This window comes from Esox lucius, chromosome 15, assembly GCF_011004845.1.
Source record: "Esox lucius isolate fEsoLuc1 chromosome 15, fEsoLuc1.pri, whole genome shotgun sequence".
Classification (NCBI taxonomy): Eukaryota; Metazoa; Chordata; class Actinopteri; order Esociformes; family Esocidae; genus Esox; species Esox lucius.
The window spans coordinates 11421355-11438903 of record NC_047583.1 but is presented as its reverse complement, the minus strand read 5'-3'; the positions used below and the strand labels follow the sequence as shown (position 1 = coordinate 11438903).

General features: G+C 38.9%; 1 protein-coding gene across 4 annotated transcripts in view; it reads right to left on the bottom strand.

The window, feature by feature from the left end:
• Window positions 1-2272: 2272 nt before the first annotated feature.
• The window catches only part of nkx2.2a (NK2 homeobox 2a), a 53732-nt gene continuing 38455 nt past the window's right edge, over window positions 2273-17549 (bottom strand). For 2 of the 4 annotated variants that reach the window (XM_020054396.3, XM_020054397.3), the window contains exons 3-4: window positions 5015-5317; window positions 2273-4401 (exon numbers count right to left, since the gene is read on the bottom strand). In XM_020054396.3, coding sequence (XP_019909955.1) covers window positions 3851-4401; window positions 5015-5317 — 854 coding nt within the window. In that variant the 3' untranslated portion in view covers window positions 2273-3850. Of the gene's footprint in view, window positions 4402-5014; window positions 5318-6462; window positions 6549-10487; window positions 10575-17549 lie in introns of those variants that run through there. The other 2 variants (XM_020054398.3, XM_010879199.4) reach the window with 2 other exon arrangements.

The window sequence follows — 17549 nt, the reverse complement described above, 5'->3', positions numbered from 1 at the left end:
ATTTATGTCTTTCTCTCCGATCCTCTCTCTTCAATATCTGCACTGTGCCACTGCAGTATGGCGAATCTAATCTGGATCTTCTTTAAGGCAATAAAACTAGATTGCTTCCTTTAAATGAAAGCCCCGCTTATTATAGCTTTGAAATCCTCGTTTATTTGGAGATGTACACGATACAGAATGATTTATGTCGAGGTTCAAACTGTCAGGATGACGAAGATCCACAGACTCCCAAGTGTATATTTCCTGAAGTATTCTATTCTAAAGCACATAATAGCATTATGAACGGGGTGAGCTATGGTGCACAAAAATATGTTATTTTTTATATTTTTGAGTTATAGTACTACTGTATCCAAAAGCAATTTTAGATAAATATAGTGGTGCAACTAGTCTGGTTTTGAAAAGTTGCATACATTCGTATTTATGAGAATATAAGAACCAATATGGGAACATGGTGCATGTGTCTCATGGAAACGGCTTCGACCTGGGTCTAAGGTGTGCATCATATCCGCACAAAAAATCGACTTGCTAAGACAATGAACATATGATATGATATGTAATAGTATTTTTGTGATCGATTGCACATGCTCTTGGGATATATTAATAGGCTTAATAATACCGCGCTCTGACCTAGGAAATACAATATGTCCAATTATTCATCTTGGTGTGCTGTGCTATTCAGCAACTCAGGAGGGGTAATTATTTCAAGTATAAAGTGGTAAATGCATGAATAGTCTATATTTGTCGTAATTTCTGCCAAGGACAACGGAAAAACGTTATTTATTTTGTTACCTAGATCTATCGGGACTTTTAAGCCTACATTTAACCAAGTTGAAAGCCTAAGAAAACAAATTATGTTTATAACGGATATCCCGGGCTCTGTTTTACATATATGTACGCCTATTTTATTCATTATTGTTATGTTACTGTTGACCACTACAGGTTTACACTCTAAAACAAGGCATATAATTAGTATGCATTCGTGTAGCCTGTAAATGGTCTTCAAACGAATGGAAACGCATGGAAAAGAGAACGGGAAATCATTATGTCATGAAGATTCCAAAATTCCGGAGTGTCTTGTCTCGTGTCACCATATACAAATAAAGTCAGATATTTTCCATGGAGATCAGGAATATGCTATCCATGACACGGAGAGAAAGCTAACAGGAAATTAGAGTGCTCGAATTGAGGAGTTTTAAAATAGTTTTGCTCGTAGTGACCGCACACTTTAGGGGACAGACAATAATCACTCTTTGAGCTGGGAGGATCGAGGGGGAGAGAGAGCGATAAAGATAAATGAGAGAGGGCTGTTGTTAGCATAGCTTTATCAAGGAAGAAGGACTCCCTGTTATCTGTGAATGGGGGTTCTTTTTCCAGAATATATATAGCACGAATTTTTAATTCGTTTTTCTTTGAGAGACAACAATGCTTTATTTGAGAGCTGGACACAATTTGAGTTTTGTGAGGGATCCTTTTCTCCTTGCCCGAGCCCAGCTGTCCATATGGGATACAACGTGTACAACAAGGATCACAATGGCACCAACTGACAGGCACGACAAAAACCCAAAGGATACATCTCCCTGACTCGGGGATGCACTGCCACTGGTCGAGATAAAGGAACTGAATAGCACCAAGAAACTCTGACAGTCCCTCTATCCACACTGCCTACACTCACACTCTGGCTCCTCGTTAATATGCACGCCTCTAACATCCACGACAACTGGTCCAAGGCCTTGTGCTTTTTATATGGTATACTGTATATTGAGCAACGATAGACTGCAGAAAACTGTCTGGTCACAGTGGTAAATCTCGGGGCGTCGGGGTTATTGTCACAAAGAAATCAGCATGTTTTATTGACTTAAGCGGACTCGGATGGTGTCAACTTTGTGTTCCGTAGGTTGCTTGAGTGTCAGAAAGTATTTTTGTAGCCTATTTCAGCTGTCCAGTTGTAGTCTGTTTTAACTTGACATTAGTAAATATTTTTAGATCACGTTTTTATTTCACCGAGCGTTGCCCGGGGTGAAAACCGTAGACCTGTTCAGATAAAAAATAAAAATTTAAAGCGATAAATAATAGTTAAATCCCATTTTCCACATTCATAGTTCTAATCCCCTTTAAAATATCCGAATTATATCGACATGGGTTTCTTCTTCCACCAAATAGCTCTGTTTGAAATCATATCTACAGGCGATTGAAGAAAGGTTATTTCCATTGTAAAGCACATTTTATAGCCTATAGCCTAAACAACAAATTTGAAATAGGTACAAAGTATGTGAACAATATAATAGGCCTACATCATTAATAATTTATTTTAGAGCAACGAACAAATATTATGGAATGTCACCAACACCCCTTGCTAATGTTAACAATAGCCTCTCTGAAGAAAACAAATTGAGACTTGTAGCCTGGACGAAAAGCGGTGGCCCCTTGAGATAGAATTCTGTAAATAATTAGCAATTCGTGTCAATTTCGCTGTTTGTTTAATGATAGTGAAGGCGACTCTAACATCTGTTCCATAAGATTTAGTTGCTGGGATAAACACAATGCAGTTAAGATTTTTCCAATGGTAATCATATTTACCCAAGATACAGAATTGGTCTGCAATGCGCTCTGTGCGTTACTTGGTACCCATTTTGTCTACCGCACTATGCTACAGGTACACTCTTTTAAAATAACTCAATGAACACAGCCAACATCCACAGCCCTTCAATCGATAAGCCTTCACACACAAAAAGCGAAGGCATAGCAGGATAACTTAGTAAGTGGTGTTGAAGACTACGTGACGTGGCCGATTTTTATATATATATTTTTAACAATAATAACTTGCATTAAAACGTGCGTTTAATCAAAACGTATTTGCATTAAATCCATTTTTTAAATATACCACTTCACATCCCAGTCCGAAAGCAGTTCGGGACCTTGAAAAGGAGAGCTTTTGACTCAAAAGCTTCTTAGCTGAAGAAGCCCTCTTATATTAAGTGAGTGGATTTTAGCCCCATTTCACAAGTGACTTCAGCCTCCTTATTACCGACGTGTCCGAATTCAGAAAATGTGCACGGATTAATTTAGGCTAAAACCCACCCAAAGAATTGAAGTGCGCGAAAGATAAATTCACCCCTTTTCAGTGCCACTTTACGCAACACGTAGGCTGCCGTGCATCTTATCATTAGCTTATATGTTCTCTGGGCCTATATCCAGTAGGACGTAAAGTTAAGACAGGCAAAACAAAACTTAATTTCTGTAACACAGCATTTTATTAAAATCCTTATAAAAAATCGGGATATTTCCCGATCAGCGCGCGATTTAAGCCTGTTATTCACAAAAATCATATAGGATCTGTTTCGACAGTCATGACATTTTCGCTACAAATCCTTATTTCTTTTTTTGAACTGGAAATATGTATATCTCCACTTATACGATCCTGAAATGTTTCTGGGTTGCAAACAATTACCACAAGTATTTACAAAAACAAAAACAAAGGGAAAAAAGCTAAAAGTTGCCATTGTTTATTCATGGCCATAAATATTTTCGGTCCATTGTAAAATAAGCAAGAAATAAAATCTTCTATAATTATAAAGTGGTTTTGTACGTGCTTATAACACGAAGGACAAAAAGAAAACATCTCTACAACACACAAACATACTTTACAAAATTTCACAAGAGCATTGACATTCTTAAATCTAGGGAGAGGCTGGACCCAGTTCTCTTAACGAAAACATGTAAACACGGCGCACACATTAGCCCCGAAAAAAATGGGAGATATGGGTCAAGCTGCAAAAAGGAAAAGTCTTTATTTTGTAGTGGACTCCCTATCGTGCTCCTACAAGGCAGCCCCGCCAGTCTCTACTATAGTTCACCAAGTCCACTGTTGCGTTTGCACCAAGTGATGTGCTGAAGGGAATTGTGGCGTGGTGGCGGCGCAGTACTGAGCATTATATTGCATTTGATGAAGGGTCTGGGCACTATACGCCGAGAGGGGGAATCCAGCCTGAAAAGTGGCCGCCAAGTCCTGAGCTTTAAGAGTATGACAAGGCTTTCCATCCCTGACTAAGACAGGCACGGCCACCCGCCGGGGAGAGGGGAGATGGGTCACTTCCATACCTTTTTCAGCGCGCGCTCTCTTCATTTTGTACCGATGATTCTGGAACCAAATTTTCACTTGAGTTGGTGTCAGGCGAATCAAACTCGCGAGGTGTTCTCTCTCTGGTGCGGAAAGGTATCTCTGTTGCCTAAACCGACGCTCAAGTTCGTACGTCTGTGCCTTGGAAAACAGCACTCTTCTTTTTCGCTTCTTACCGGAGTCGCTGCCGTTGCTTGAAGTTTCCTTGTCATTATCTGGCGATTCGTCTGCGGAGGGTTCCGGGGATTTGGCTGAGTCTTGGGAACTAGCTGAAAGACCATGCACTAAGTGGGAGAAACAAAATGCAACCGTTAAAAGGGGTTTCTCCACTGAGGTGCACCTGCCACACATCGAAACGCTACATTTAATGTGATTTTATAAAATCACAATTTTAAAGGAATGCATTTTGTTTAGATTGGTTTGCTTGGTTTTACAGCCAAGATACAATTTGCTCATATTATTTTTGGGACCCAAAATAAATATCCTTATCAGTCCTGAAAGTGATTCACTGAAGCAGCAAACATCATCCATTGTCAGTTTAGAAATTATCATCATGCAAAAATGTCACACACAGGGTCATATTTTTAAAGCCGATATTATATCGCGATGTACTCGATACATTTACAAGACTTCATCAATCATATTCGATGCACTTTTAGTGCAAGTAGAGCAGATGTAAGCATAAAATTACTTAAAAACTGCAATCGTCTTAAGTCAAACGCAGCAACGGACGGTAAATAAAGACGAATGCTGCACTTTAGTCAAAGGCATCATTGATCACAGACACTAAGGAATAAAGATTGTGCATTCCATCAAGAAGGCTATACATTGGATAACACTAACAAGATGTGCATTGCAAATTAATGTAGGATTCTTAAAAATAATCGGCTTACTTACGTGAGTATTGGATGCTGTCCGTGGTTGCAAGCCATCTTGTGTAAGGATTGTCACTACTATCATAAAAGGGGTTCTTTATAGGCAGATTTTGAACATTTTCTAACGGACTTTGCACCAAAACTCCAGTATTTTTTGTCGTCTCCGATCCCTCATTATCTTCCTCCGGTCCAGTGATAGATCCTTCTTCATCATTGGTGTCAGGGAGGTCCAGAATGTCCTTTACAGAAAAGCCGGTCTTTGTGTTGGTCAACGACATATTCTGGGGAAATGTATGGAATGTTGCTGTAACAGTTTGCCAATCCGCTGTTTTAAAACACAAAACACAATCGCTGTTCAGAAAAAAAGATCTCTTTGCGGTTTTACGCTGAACTAGTCAAAGCAAATCATGAGCCTCTGTCGATAACCATTGCCTAACCAAGTAGTAGGAATCAGTTCTGTAAGTCCAGGAAGAATGCCAAAGTGGCTGAAGTGCTATATCTGGCTCATGGATACTGTGCTACTGCTGGGTGCTAGGGGGAAATAAGCCATTACCGGTCCGATCAGTCCATATAAGGTTGGTCTCAACACATGAACCTGCAGTGAAAAAGCATTAAAAACGCAAAAGGTTGGCCACGTGTGGGCGGGTCTTGGGAGTCAAGTGGATGAAGACAGTGTTTGCAGATGTGAAATTGTGGGTTTTGGGGAGATCCGAGCCTCTACCATTGGTGCTTCAGAACATGATGAGTGGTATAACGTGTCAATTAATTACAAAGATGGGGAGGGCCTTTTTTACACCCTATTTACATACAAAGGACCTCCAAGTAGCTTTATACTCCGAATACTTGAAAGCGCGTTTTAACAAATTGCTCCAGTAAAAGCTTTCCCGTTATACTCTCCGCATATATAAAATATTGAATCAATAAACTGAAAACGTTTTTTTTTTTTTTGCTGTTGGTGCAAAACTTTGGTCTGAACGATTCCCCTTTCGATGGCCTATTCATTTCAATTTTCTCTCAAGTAAGATATTGTTTGAATTTTCAACACTAATTTATGTAAAACATTTGAGTCAATATTTTGGTTTAGGCTTTGGGACAAGGGGCTTTAGTTAAATATATCAGAGTCTATTTGTTTGGAAAACATCGATCGGACTGTCGACATAATAAGGGCAATGATAATAATAATAATTAGGAAAAGCCTATATTACTATCAATACTGACAATAATACAATATAATTGCATAATGACAATAATAATATAACATCGGAATAATAGCCTAGATATTTATAATTTGACAATAAGAAAAGTCTACAGTGGGCAGTGGAACTATGACCTATTCTTGAAAACGATGCTATTCTAACCTGCTACATTGAATTTAACATAACTCATTCTCTCATGCTCAACGAACTTTAACTTTAACACATCTTCCTAACTAGGCTACATCATTTTCAAAGAAATTGCTTTTGTTTTTACCCCAGAAAACAGCAGAGTAGCCTATTGTTTGTGAAGGCTCTTTCGACGTGCTTAATAAATGCTCTGTCACCTCTTTCGTAGAAAGCAAAGTATCATTCTAGATTAGTTTATTTTCCTCCCTTCAAGATTTGTTTCCGCTTCCATTCCCTCTGTCGTTGCCCCTCTGCCTCCTATCTAGTATGTGATGTGGGTGACAATGTTGCACGTTTCTAGCAGGTCCTCTGCGCATCCTGGGTGGTCGGACCGGGCAAACACAAATACAAACCGATTGCTAAGCTGCAGACAATAGAGGAAATGTAGACAAATGTCCGGCTCCCGTTGGAAGCTTTTGTCCGGGAGCAGTTTTTGCATTTATTTCAGGGGCGAAATAATGGATGATTGACGCCCCTGTACAATGCTTTCTAACTGTTTGGAATAAATCTGAGGTTGTTCCTAGTTGTCATGGCATTCAACTGCTTTCAATGGACTATCTCTTCATTCAATCCCGAATCCTTGCACAATATTAAGGAAAGTCCTTCCTCTGAGCACACAGACACATAACTCTCCTTCTGCTCCCTCATAGGGTGCAGACGAGGAAGGTGTCAAAACATCTTCTCTAGTGCCTAAACATGCCAGTTACTTTACTGGCTCAATAAATACCGGCTCAATAAATACCGGGTGTACAAAGTTTGTGGGATACCCTCTCGCCTTCAGATGCAATCTTCCTTAACAAAAGCCCCACCGTTTACTGTTTTTTTTTTTTTTTAAACACAAAGGGTTTGTATGATAATGTCAACACTGTACATTATTTTTTAACAAAAAATAAATATTAATGTAAATATGTATTATTAGTAGGATAAAAAATATATATTATTTGGCCGTTATAATGATAATAACAATAATTATTATGAGTCCACATTAACACTATTTGGTAGTAGCTTTATTCCTCCTTTCATGGAGATAGCAGTACGCCTGCCCTAAGAGGTAACTATTTTACCAGAGTTTTGGCATATATAATTAATCACACTGCTTCAACTAGCCACAGTGGCTCCATTGAACTAAACGGGTTTGGGCAAAGCCGAGCTGTGACGAAGCTAAGATGTTCCTGCCTGACCTTAGCCTATCTGCCGAGTATGCTTTAAATATTCGACGTGTGAGGGACACCTTCCGCGGAATCAACCACGCTCTGTGTGCGGTGAACAAGAACAATATGTATCCTGCACTCGTGGACTTTATTCCAGTGCTTATGTGCACATCTTATCATCACATTAAATATGGAACGGCTCCTTATTTTAAAGAGTTAGTTTTATTTTCTGCAAAAATTGAGTTGATGCATTATTTATAGTCGTGCCTGGGCTAGGTTGAAATACTATAGGCGGGAAACAGTATAGGCTTACCAGCCGTGTCATTCCGCTTGTCCATGCTTCTTAGTGGCAAAATGAGAGCGCGCGCTGGTGTTAGTTGGAGCGCTCGAGCGCGGTCTGTGGGCAGTTATTGGGGATGTATTTGAACAATTGAACTGAGGGTTTCGGCAAGAAGAGGTAAATGTGCACAGGCTAAGTGGCTGTACTTCACTTCGAGAGCCATCTCCTTGTGTTTACCTGTTTACTTTCACAGGTAGCTCAAACAGGCCTCTTGCCTTTTCACTCTGACTATGCAGTGCGTGACATTCTTTATCAAATCAGGTTCAGTTTACTTGACGGCTGCGTTTCTAGGCAATAAGTGATATATTTGAGACTTGAACATTTTATAAAAAGCTCGCAAATTGCAGTGGTAACAGTAACCAATGTAGGCCTAATGATAGGCATGCCCCTTCGTGACAACTGTTAAAATATAGTTGTATATATTACATTTGGTTGGTTGATCATATAGCCTACACATTAATGCAAACACGACGTAAATACTAAAAATACAAAATCAATAATGACATAATTAAATAATAGAAATAAGGTAGTGAATCACCTCTCTTGTGCTATTTAAATCGTTAAAGGTATGGATGCTGATGAAAACACAGGCTTAGTGTAGACAGGGGTGAAGTTCGGGGGTGGGTGTCGGACCCCGTAATGATCGGACAGAGAGAGTGTTGATGTGGAGAAGAACTAACTGCATAGAAAAACATCAAGATGCAGCACCGGCTATTGTTTTCAATTGGCGCTCTACAGCAGATAGAGCTCGAGCTCCAGCTCTGGTGATTATATTCAGTGTGTGTGGCTTGTATTTACTTCACAGTTGAGTGTAATTGTCGCTAATGGAATGGATACACTCTAAACAATAAATTAACAGAGCATTTTAAATTCACACGGGAATTCCTAGCAATTTCAACATTGTTTGGAGCACGCATAAAGGTCTGTAATATTCGACTGATATAAATAATTATAAGCCTACTACACAGGAAAAAAACATTGGATTCGTTAAATTGTGTTTTTTAAGAATATGAGCTAAGTTACGCTGTAAACCACTTATTCTGCGAGACTGTTCTCGTGCTTATAATTACAATACAATATTACAGTACTGCAGAAATATGAATTCACCATCTTTTGTTAATTAATTTACAAATTAATCAAAAAAGGCCGTCGGACGAATAGATTGGCCTAATTCTCCCCAAAATCTCCCCAAATGTTAGCTAAAATGTTGTTCACAAATGAATGAAGAAAGGTCTTTTATACAGGTGATTAAATAAATCTTCCGAATGAATGCATTAACAACGCCCCAGGACGATTTGTATAATAACGTTGATCATTCTTTTCTTTAATCGTTGAATTTCAGTGTGTTTGCCTCAGGCTGGCAGTTAGGCTTTGATAAAGGTAACCCCTTTTGCCTCGAGTTACTCATGAGAAATGTAAAAAGTGACAAAACCGATTTCTCCCTCTATGATTAAAAGGTTATATATAATATGCAGGTAAAAGTGTCCGTAAATCCGTTTTATTTATAGGAATAAGCCATGTCCCGGGGTGGTGTGCCAGAGGCACAAATCATTTTTAGCGAGTTGATTCAAGAAATCCAAGCACCTTTTGCTCTTGGGCAAACCCAATGCCTTTATTCGTCTTCCTTCCTCTAATGATTAAACATGTCACAACGAGATTAGAGCTGCGCCGGTGCCCGGAGGATATGCTTTCATTTGTTAAACCATCAGTGTATTTGTAACGGTGAATTTCATGCTGCACAGTCTGTTAGTGTGCAAGGCCTTTATCGCCTTCTCTGAGACAAATTGCTAAACGGTTTATTATTTTTAATAACTTCCCGCTTTCAACATCTCACAGAGTGAATAAAATCATTTGCGTAAGTCACCGCGACCTGCTTAAAATCGACTCTACGAGAAACACTCCGTAACATTTCCCAAAGAATTATCATCACCTATAACAAGCAACACACTGCTTTGGAGTTACTAACATTACCCAAACATGCCTACTGTCTGTGTCCTTATATACGAGTGTTATACTGGCGCTGGAGAAGTATCTGTAATGCTCTAGCGGACTCTACTGACAAAATAGTGAAATTACAAGAGAAAACGCCGACGTCAAATACAGGCCTGTGTCAACGTTGCTCTCTCAACTTTTACACAGAAAGTATATCATCTTATTTCACGCAAGAATAACCCTACCTTTTGCATGGATTTGACCATAGCATAATACTGTACAGTCCTCTCTCAATATAATGCAGACAGCCTTGAAAGGAAGACAACTGAAAACAACTGTTTATTCAACTTGGAACAATGGACACGAGATTGATTTAACTATTTATTTTATGTATGCAGGAATTGAATGTTAAATGCAAAATATTTTGGGAAATGTCTAGAGATTGCCTACATCAAACCAAAAACAAAAAAGACGTTGTGGTGATACACGTGCAAGCTTAGGCACATCCTAAATGCAATACAAGCCAGCATTACAAAAACGAATGAAAACACATGAACTTGTATCCCATGACATCCTTGATTTGGTGTAAGAAAAAAAGTGAGAAGCAGGCACACTCACAAACAAACCCAGAGACCGCGTGAAAAAGACACCCAGTATTATTATCAATATCATATAGGCTATTGCGCTCACCTGGTGACTGTAGACTGGAAGGGGCTGAGCGGTGTAGCCTTAAGACAGCGCGCAGTTAATGAAATATCTCCAAATGGGAGTCAGGAGTGCGTGCAGAGATAAGCCTGATGTGGTTTATATACCCAGAAAGCAAGTGCTCCTCTTCTGATATTGTCCAAGTGCGTTTGCATAGCTGGCCAAGTGGCTCTGCTCTTGCTGACTAGCTAACATTGCATGATGTTTGTTTTCCCCCTGCTATGACGTGAGACAAAATATTGGCCATATGTTCATCGGCAATAAATTGGTCATGAAAGCAAACACGACTCCCTCTTGATGGTGCTTTTAACTGAGCCAACCAGACTTTCTCGTTCAGGTTGGTTTTTGTGCCAGTAAAGTTAAATTGTAAGATTTTTCGTTAGTTTATATGTGAAACTTAGACATTTTAAAATGTAACTTGAAGTGATCCGTGGAGTTAGTCTTTTGTTTAGACCTAGGTGGTAGCACAGTGGTTGCACAGAAGGGTCTCTAATAAATCACTTGGTAACCAAGAAGCAACAATGCGGAGTGACCAGATGTGGCATGTTATCCATGCGACACCCCCGTTTACATTAGATACCCTGATACAATGATTGATAGCCAAGGTCACTATGATTTTTGCAATAAATTGAAGTCATTCTCTCAATGAAGTTCACACACAGTAATTGTCAAATAACTTACAACAAAGCACAATTTGCCTTGGTTGTTTATATATAATTCAAAATGCAAATAAGGAAATTCAAGTAATTCTGTAATTTACAGGTTATGTATTACATCGATCAATCCTATAGGCCGAAAAACATACTTCATAACAATCAGTATAAAATTAAATGTAATCTAAATCTATATTTTTGCTTCATGGCGTTCATGTTGAACCCTGCTGTGACAGACTACTGGGTCTTATGCCTTCTAGAAATGATTATTCAAATGGGACGATTAATATTACCAACAAAAACAAGAATAATATTATTAACAAACACATTTTTTTTTAGGTTATTGCCTTACATGGCACATGGCTTCAAGGGACGTAATGTTCTAGCAGTACATGAAACCGAACCTTTACATAATATAAAAAATCTACCACTTTTGAAAATCTCAACAATGTTTTCAAATAAAAATGTAACGTTGCACATAGGCTATGAAAGTGTTTATTATTTGTTCACAGTGGCAGAATCTTTATCAGATATCATGCAGACTTGACGATAATATTAATGTGTCTGTTTCATACAGAATAATAGGAAATAAATTAGTATTTGATATTTTGAATATGGACAACGTCTATTGACAAGTTTATATTTAAATATATACATAACAGAGAATGCGAAAAGGTAAAACTTTAGATTTCAATATTATGTTTCATTAAATGATAATTGGGATTAATTCAGAAAACCTCCCAAATTGTGGCGACAAAGCCACATCTATGTGTGTTTGTCAGAATAGCAAAGATTGTTGTAAGGAAACTGATATGAAGCTTAGATCATCTGTTGTGTGCCGCTGGCGGGGTTGGGGGGTGGTTTAACTTAAATCAAGGCACAATGATTTTATTGTGGGCAGTCCAGAATCTTTGCGTGATTATAATGTTGGTGTCTTATACCTAGCACTGCAGGAGCAACCATCAATCAATACAGAATACATTACTGTTGGGTTTTTGTGCACACCACTTTACAGCTGAAAGACTGAGATTATTCTCCCTGCTATCAGTGTGTTTAAGAGTGTGGCAAAGATCTGGGGAATACAAATAAATAAATGGCCTCATCCCACTTTTCAAATTCCACACTAAGCCAAAGTAGTTAGTTAGATTTTGAATGTATTCATGAGGTCCTGAGGATTGAGAAATACCTTCCATTCACCCACAGTGTGAATCCTCTCTTGCTGTTTGAGATTCATCATAAGTGCTCTAGGGACTAAATACAAGACCTCCTGAACAAGAATGTATAAGATAGGCCCAGTGGTCAAGCTATTATCAATCCCTGGTCTGCAGCTCAGTGACTGAGACTCTTCAAATCTAGTCAACGACCATATCAAGACACCGATGGCACAGCATTCTTAAATCAATCAGTTCAAGTTTTAATATATCAACCACTTGAGAAGGGCTGCGAGTCACAGAGAGCATCTCGACTCACAAATGACAGGAAAAGTGGGGTTGATTTTCACGGGAAGATGCACTTTCGGGAAAAAAATGTTTAATTAACGTAAGGACACTTGTGTAGTTTTGTGGTAGCCCTGCAGAGTGTCTGAGACTGGGGTCTGGGTGTAGTTAACATACATTACCTTTGGTTTGTATAATTGACAACCCTCCCCTATCAAAAGGAACAGCTATTTCTTCCTTTCCAATGCATGCACTCAGAGGAGCTGCATAGTTTTTTTTTTGGCCCACTAAGAGCTGAGAGGGAAAGCAGAAATAAAAGCCTTGTTTTCAACAGTGAGAGACAAAGGTTCCTGGTTGGACATTTTGGAGAATACTATCATTTCCTGTTTGTTGGTGGCACAATGTGGAGGGAGAGGAGCTGTGGAGTGCTGGGTGGCGGGTATCAACATTCCACCCTCTCACGGTCCCACTGGGGAAGGAAACGGTTCAGAGACCAGGGCTGGATGGAGCGGCTCAGCAGAGCGGTAAGATGTTTTCTAATTAATACATTTGAACTGTTACGAACAAATCTGGCATTTTCCATCAATATATTTGAATCAAGCACCTTGGTCGGAACATGAGGCACCTCGGTTGGATTATTTTAAATGAATAACTGGGCATGGAATGCTTTTTGTTCAAGGTTAGGTCAATACGAGACATATTCTGTACACATACTCAAGGCCTTTAACTAATGTCACCAAACACAAAATGAAGAATATTTCTGTTTTTCCCTTAACCATAAATTAAGTATTTGCCCATCCAGTCTCATAACGTACTTAAAAGAACAAATGTTGAACAACAGTTGTTATCATTGAGATACAAGGTGGAAATTCATTAAAGCTTTAATTGGCTGGAATGAAAACCAGCACTTACACGGTCTCATTGAATGGTGCTAAACATCTTTTGGACCAGTGATCAATGGAAAGACGAGCAAAATGCATTTACAGTGGAATGTTGAGTACGCTTCGAGGAATTGTTACATGGTCACTGCTGAAATGCCTTCCAATGAATACACTTTACACAAAAAGGCTCTCAATAGATGTCCACCAATTGTTCAACAGGAACCACATCAATATGAGGAGGCTTTTTAAACAGCTATGTTCAATAAGCAATTTATACTGTATGGAGGGAGCATTTTTTAGTTGTCTTTCAGTGCTGTAAGAATATGGTAGAAGGTCATCTCCGCAGTGTCATTTTCCATCAAGGTGGACAATAAGCGCTTCCCAAGGTGAAATTCGAAGAGCAGTATCAAGCCACACAGTAATGACCAGCTCAACAATGCTTTGCCCTCTGTTGGAGAGGCCTTTATGATGGGTAGAGAAGTCTGAAGTAAATAAAACAGAAGAGCAAACAGAATGGAATGGAATGGATTGGAAGATCTGAGATCTGATGGTCTCTCAGAGTTGTGAACATGTTCAGCCCACATGATTCTCCACTGTCCTCCATGTATTCCAAAAATAAAGATGCACAATGTTTAGGAGAATGCACTAAAGGAATGAAGAGAGAGTGGTTTCAGAGCGGTTTCGTTTTTACGGGAATAATCCGTAGACTTTGCCAAGGCCTGATCCATACCAGGTAAGGGAGCTAGCCGATGCTTGTATATTCTCGCCCTCAAGGACTGCTTTACAGTCAAAACTTTAAAAGCTGTGCAGTGATAAAAGATTTGGTTTGCCTCGAAGGATTAGCTGGTTTGGAGTGGGAAAGTGGAATAGGAAGCATATATAGTATTAGTGTATACATTTACAGTGGATATAAAAAGTCTACACACCCCTGTTTAAATACCAGGTACTTGTGATGTAAAAGAATGAGACAAGGATAAATCATGTCAGAACCTTTTCCACCTTTAATGTGACCTATAACGTGAACAATTCAATTGAAAAACAAACTGAAATCTTTGAGGGGGAAAAATAAAAAATAAAAAACAATAACCTGGTTGCATAAATGTGCACACCCTTAACCTTTTCACGCGTGAGTTTCAAATATTCCTTACCGACCCCCCAGCGTGAGTTTTTTTGCACGTGACTTCAGTACTCTGCAGCATTTGAACTCACGCCAGCATTTGAACAGTCACCTTGCTAGGTAAGGAACACTACATGCATTGCATTGCAAGCTTCTCTCGTTGACTCGAATTCTAAGAGCTGCAAAAGTTGGTTGATTTATTACTGTAGCTAGCTAGAAAACGTCAGCTAACCGCTAGCAAACATCAGCTGCCTGCTAGCTAACAAATCATGACCAGTTATTCAGTGCAGTGAAAATGAATAAACTATATAAAATGCATACAACGGGGAACGTAACTTCTAGAAAGTTTTTGCAATGGTTTTGATCGGTAGTAGTCGCTAATATAATTCGTTTTTGTGCATTAGTGTTGGCTGTCTGTTGGTACGTAACTAACACTTCTTGTCCCGATTTGAATGCTTTCTACCTGGTTAATATCATAGTTTGGTCTTGAAACAATTACAATCAGGAAATAAAGTTATAAACACTGTTTGAGCTAAATGTGAGTAAATAATAGCTCGGTTTTACCAGCCATTGTTACGTTACTTGTAGCTAGGTATGCTAATGGTGCGTTCTAAACATGACGTTCTAATCACACCGGTGTGATCGTACGCTCCAGGGACCACTCTAGATTGATCACACCAGTGTGATCGTACGCGCCAAAGGGTTAAACTAATACTTTGTTGAAGCACCTATTGATTTTATTACAGCACTCTGTCTTTTTGGGTATGAGTCTATTAGCATGGCACATCTTGACGTGGCAATAATTGTCCTCTCTTCTTTGTAAAAGCGCTCCAAATCTGTCAGTTTGCAAGGACATCTCCTGTGCATAGCCCTCTTCAGATCACCCCACAGATGTTCAATTCAGGTCTGGGCTCTGTCTGGGCCATTCCAAAACGTTAATCTTCTTCTGGTGAAGCCATGCTTTTGTGGATTTGAATGTGTGCTTTGGGTTGTAGTCATGCTGAAAAGTGAACTTCCTCTTCATTTTCAGCTTTCTAACGAATGCCTGAAGGTTTTGTGCCACAATTGCCTGATATTTGGAACTATTCATAAGTCCCTGGTTCCAGCTGAAGAAAAACAGCCCCAAAGCATGATGCGGCCACTACCATGGTGTTCTTTGGATGATGTGCAGTGTTGTTTTTGCGCCAAACATACCTATTGGAATTATGGCCAAAAAGTTCAACATTGGTTTCATCAAACCATAACACATCTTTCCACATGCTTTTGGAGGACTTGATTTTTTCAAACTTCAGGTGGGCTTGGATGTGTTTCTTTGTAAGAAAAGGCTTCCGTCTTGCCACCCAAATCCATAGCCCATTCATATGAAGAATACGGGAGATTGTTGTCACATATAGCACACATCCAGTACTTGCCTGAAATTCCTGCAGTTCCTTTAATGTTGCTGTAGGCCTCTTGGAAGCCTACCTGACCAGTTTTCTTCTCGTCTTTTCATACATTTTGGGGGGACGTCCACCTCTTGGTAATGTCTTTGTTGTGCCATATTTTCTCCACTTGATGATGACTGTCTTCACTGTGTTCCATGGTATATCTAATGCTTTGGAAATTATTTTGTACCCTTCTCCTGACTGATATCTTTCAACAATGAGGTCCCTCTGATGCTTTGGAAGCTCTCTCCGGACCATGGCTTTTGCTCTGGGATGCAACTAAGAAAATGTCAGGAAAATCCTACTAGAACAGCTGAACTTTATTTGTGGTTAATCAGAGTCACTTTAAATAATGGCAGGTGTGTAATGACTTCTATTTAACATGAGTTTGAATGTGATTGATTAATTCTGAATACAGCCACATCCCCAGTTATAAGAGGGTGTGCACACTTATCCAACCAGGTTATTGTAAAGTTTGTAATTTCTTTCCCCCTCAAAGATTTCAGTTTGTTTTTCAATTGAATTGTTCACCTTATAGGTCACATTAAAAGTGAAGAAATGATTTATCTTTGTCTCATTCTTTTACATCACAAAACCCTGGCATTTTAATAGGGGTGTGTAGACTTTTTATATCCACTCTATATACCTATATAATGTATGGAAACATGGACAAGGAATGCACTATTGATTTAAGGACCAGCATGTAGAATATTAGAAGGATATTTCACAAAAGATGGCCTACTGTAAATTAGGCCAGTGGGAGCATATTTTATTTCTATATTTTAAGTGAATCTTGCTTACGTCAAACGTTTTGCATGATCTTTAGTTGGCCAGACTAAGTCTGGAGCTAAACATATATTTGACAGTTCTCTGTAATGTTTTGGCCGCATCTGAGAAAATGTCAGTTATACTATGCCATTATATTTGGTTCTTTTATGTAGAATTCTGTGTTCATTATGAGATCTTTTAGACATTCATTCAGAGTTTATCTCACTTTGCTACATACTCTAGAGCCTGTACAGCCTGTATATGTACAGGAAGTGATCTGCACATGATCTACAGATGTGCAGAACATTGGTCAGCTGGACAACAGATCCAGATGAAGTTAAAGTCCCAGTCACTATGTAGACAAAATCTTTCTAAGAACAACTGTAATATTTTTTCATAATCATCTTTGCTAATTTTCATCAAGGGACCCTATCATTTTGGACCTGACTGTACATTACTTGGACTAAGAGCTTACAACAAGAGTTTTGGAACAAAGAATGAAGAATCTCAGATCAAGGAGTAGTAGGCCTATTATGCAAATAGTCCTTCATATCCAGGTTCTTTTTAAACTGCATGTGAACAAATCTTGAGAGCTGTATCCAAGTGCCTCTGAAGGTAGGCAAAGACTAATCTACTTTGTTCATTAATTCAAAGCGGAATTGTATGAAATGTTTCACTTGAGAGCAGATTAAATGGTATGGAGCTCTGAATAATTCTATTACAATGAACGTCTGATAGTGAACCATTTTCAATGACGTCAAGTCATGA